Here is a 3,958-nt window from a genome sequence, read left to right on the forward strand (position 1 = left end):
CACAATTAGCATCATCATCTTTTCAACACAACAATGTATCCATAATTTTTTTTATTAATTTGAAGTACGACAAATAATTACATAAAATGCCCATTGGAGCGGTCATCATATAGTGTCACAAAGATTTTCTTTTTCTTATTTTTTATTTTCCCTTCTCTCCGCCTCTCTAGTAAAATTCCCTCCCGTCTCTCACCTACCGTTTGTTGTAGATATTGAAAAACGAGCAATGAATTAATAAGTGATGAAGTATGAATATTGGATAATTAGTTGTGAATAAAAGGCTTCTCAATTAAAATTGTGTGTGAAGAATTTTGGGATCAATGTGTGGACATACATTACAAAGATTCTAATAAGCGTCGCCGTGAAGCAGTTTTATACATATCATAATGCTCAAATATTTACAATAAGCCAAGATAGAAAAAGTGCACAAAATCAAGAAAAGTAGTAGTAGTAGTATGAGATTCTTGCCACTACTAACTACCGAGACAAAATAAAACAAAAATAAAAGGTGCAAAACTCTTGTCTTGGTCTCTTGGAATAGTTAGTTACTAGCACTAATATATATCATGCATGTATATATATTTATCATTAATATATGTAATAGTAATATGTAATTAATTAATGACTAATCGAACTGGTCCTTTGTGATGGTGATAGTTGGTGGCGCCTTATTTGAAATGGTGCAGCACCGGAATCTGCAAGGGTCCGCCTCCATGAGCAGCTGCACCACCTCGTTCATCGTGGGGCGCAGCGCTGCGCTTCCACACGTGCACCGTATGGCGATCCTTAGCACTTTGATCATCTCGTCTTTGTACGAGTCCGAGATTCTCTCGTCCAACACCTCCATCGCCCCTTCCTTCGTCTCCACCTTCGTCGACACCCAGTATATAATGTTCTTGCTCTCTCCAAACTCCGCCTCCACCGGCTTCTTCCCCGTTATCAGCTCCATCAGCACCACTCCGAAGCTGTACACGTCGCACTTGGTCGTCGCCTTTGACGAAAATGCATATTCTGGGAAAGTCAAACAAAAAAGTTGACTCAAATATTATTAATTATAATTGACCGAATTTAAAAGTTTCGTATGCAAAACCAGAATTAATCTGGTTAGAATCTAGTTACCTGGCGCTATGTAGCCGTAAGTCCCTGCAATGACGGTGGTGGTGGCCTCCATTGATCCCCTGGCCTGCAGGACTTTGGCGATGCCAAAGTCCGCGACCTTGGGTTGGTAGTCAACATCCAAGAGGATATTAGTTGACTTAATGTCCCTGTGAATAATGGGCGGCATTAGGTCGTGGTGGAGGTAAGCCAGTCCCTGAGCTACCCCTAGTGCAACCTGATGCCGTATCGGCCAATCAAGGACAACCTTCTCCTTGTGCAGGGCGTCCCAGAGGTTCCCGTTCGGCATGTATTCGTACACAAGAAGACTGCAATCAGCACTCGAGAAATAGCAATACAACTTCACTATATTCTTGTGGCGGATACTCCCCAACGTCTCGACTTCAGTTTTAAGCTCCTTGTCCAGAACGACACCGTCGTCATCCCAGTGCTTGTTCTTCCGGCTCCATAGCTTCTTCACGGCGACCTCCTCCCCGTTGTTGAGCTCGATCCGGTAGACCGTCCCGGACCCGCCGTACCCTACGATGTTCTTGTCGACCATCGCCTCGACAATTTCGCGCTGGTCGAAGGTTATGCGATGGAAGCTCTTGATCTCGTAGGAGAAAAAGGAAGCAGAGACAAAGTCCTCGTGTTCCATCCCGACTCTGTCTCTGCTAAACCATCTCCGAAGGTAGAGAGCCGCCCCTACCATCACTACGGCAAAGGAGATCAGGATCAGCCAGAGGCTGTTGATCTTCCTCCGACCGTACGAATGAGGGCATGTGGGGAACCCTGGCCCAGACGCTTCCAGCACGCAAAGGCCAGGGTTCCCCACGAAGCTCTCCAGGAGGCCCTGGTTCATAAAAGGGAGGGGGATGGGGCCGGAGAGGCGGTTGTTGGAGAAGTTAAGGGAGTTTGGGAGGAGCGCGGAGAGACTCTCTGGTATCTCACCGGAGAGATCGTTGTTCGAGAGGTCGACGAGGTTGAGAGAGGTGAGGCGGGAGAGAGTCTCAGGGATTGAAGATGTCAGCATGTTGCCTTGCAAGAGAAGGACATTCAGCTGCTTCAGCTCTCCCATCTCGGATGGAATTGGTCCTGACAATTGATTGTAGCTCAGATCGATTTTCACGAGGCTTCTCGCGAAGGAGATCTCCGGCGGAATCGCGCCGGAGATTCTGTTCCCTTGAAGGAAGAGCTCCGATAGATTATAAGCAAATCGGATTGATTTGTTAATGGCGGCGGTGAGATTGTTGTATGCGAGATCGATGATGGAGACGTGAGGGAGGGAGAGGAGACCTTCTGGAATGTTCCCTTGGAGGTTGTTATTGCTGACGCGGAAACGGACGAGGGATTTGCAGTCGGAATAACTCGCCGGAATCTTGCCGGAGAGATCGTTTTTCAAAAGGAGGAGGTAATTGAGCCTCCCGCCGCTACACATGCCGTCGGGGAGCGTTCCAGTGAGATTATTCTCGGAAAGCTCCACCGCAGCTAGTGGGGACCACCGGCCGAGGTCCCTAGGGACCTCGCCAGAGAGGAAGTTTCCGTAGAGGGAAAGCATTTTTAAAGTGGTTGAATTTCCGAGTGCCGCCGGGATTTGGCCGCTGAGACAGCTGTTGTAGAGCTGGAAGAATTCGAGCTTGGGGAGGCGGCAGACGGATTCCGGTATGCCGCCGTTAAATTTGTTAACGGACATGTCCAGGTCCACTAACTCCGTTAGGTTTCCAATTTCCACGGGCAGCTCTCCGGTCAGGAGGTTGTAGTAGAGCTCGAGCTGGCGGAGGTTGCGGAGGCGGCCGAGCTCGGGCGGGATGCTGCCCGAGTAGGCGTTGCCGGTCAGCTCGAGGTCGACGAGGGAGGTCATGTTGCCGAGCCACGGCGGGAGGGCGCCGTAGAGCTGGCAGGTGGAGAGGATCAGCGTCTTTAATCTGGTTAACGCCGTGAAATTCTGGGGCAGCTTCCAGGGATTGAAGGCGGCGTTCTCGTTGAAGTTGATGATCTCGATTTGGGAGATGTTGGTGATGGAGATGGGGAAGTCGCCGGAGAACATGTTGTAGGAGAGGTCGAGGATTTTGAGATTTTGGAGCGGGGAGAAGTCGGGCAGGGGTCCGGTAAGGTGCATGGAGCTCATGTTGAGCTCTTCGAGGAGGGAGCAGTTGGTGATTCCGACGGGGAAGTGGCCGTGGAAGGTGTTGGGGCCGAGGCGGAGGCTGCGGAGGTGGGGGAGGTACATGCATATTTGATCAGGTAATTTTCCGGCGAGGGACCAACCGGAGAGGTCGAGCTCCACGACGTTTTGGAGATCGTCGCATGAGACTCCGGTTATGTTGCAGTAGCTCTGTGATTTTCCGGCGAGGGAGAAGAATTCGGAGGCGGAGGATTGAGTGGCGGCGGCGGCGGCTGCATGGCAGACGAGGAAGATGGCGACGGCCGCGGCGATGGGGAAATGATTGGGAGCGGCCATGATCAGAGAGGGAGGAGTGGGGAGATAGTTATCCACATGGTGGTAAAGAGGGATGGGAGAGAGGGTGAAATATATATAAGTGAGATTATTTGAGTGAGTGAGAGAGAAAGGGTGAAAAATTGGAAACGTTAGGTTCCAAAATTGCGAAAATAAAGAAGCTTTATGTTTATACTTCCACTAAGTAATTCTCAAAGAATAACATGATCAATAAGAGCATCATTTCACCTCACATTATGCAACAAAACATTATTGTGTATACTTATTCAATTAAATAATTTTATATACTTATATTTCATCCATAAGAGAGTACCATTAATTTCACCTAACAAATGATCTTATTTAGTACAGTACCATGCCGTTTTGATTTGTTGCAAAATCATAATAAATTAATAGTTTAATAAT

General features: G+C 48.3%; 2 protein-coding genes across 2 annotated transcripts; both read right to left on the bottom strand.

Moving 5' to 3' along the window:
- Window positions 1-625: 625 nt before the first annotated feature.
- Window positions 626-1,807, bottom strand: LOC121779792 (receptor protein-tyrosine kinase CEPR1-like). The gene is made up of 2 exons (XM_042177217.1): window positions 1,120-1,807; window positions 626-1,011 (listed from the first exon to the last, which is right to left on the bottom strand). The coding sequence occupies exons 1-2, from the start codon at window positions 1,805-1,807 to the stop codon at window positions 626-628; spliced, it is 1,074 nt and encodes a 357-aa protein (XP_042033151.1).
- On the bottom strand, window positions 1,689-3,669 carry LOC121792793 (receptor protein-tyrosine kinase CEPR1-like). The gene is made up of 2 exons (XM_042190887.1): window positions 1,949-3,669; window positions 1,689-1,887 (listed from the first exon to the last, which is right to left on the bottom strand). The coding sequence occupies exons 1-2, from the start codon at window positions 3,554-3,556 to the stop codon at window positions 1,831-1,833; spliced, it is 1,665 nt and encodes a 554-aa protein (XP_042046821.1). The 5' UTR covers window positions 3,557-3,669; the 3' UTR covers window positions 1,689-1,830.
- Window positions 3,670-3,958: the final 289 nt, after the last annotated feature.

This window comes from Salvia splendens, chromosome 2 (genome assembly GCF_004379255.2).
Source record: "Salvia splendens isolate huo1 chromosome 2, SspV2, whole genome shotgun sequence".
Lineage (NCBI taxonomy): Eukaryota > Viridiplantae > Streptophyta > Magnoliopsida > Lamiales > Lamiaceae > Salvia > Salvia splendens.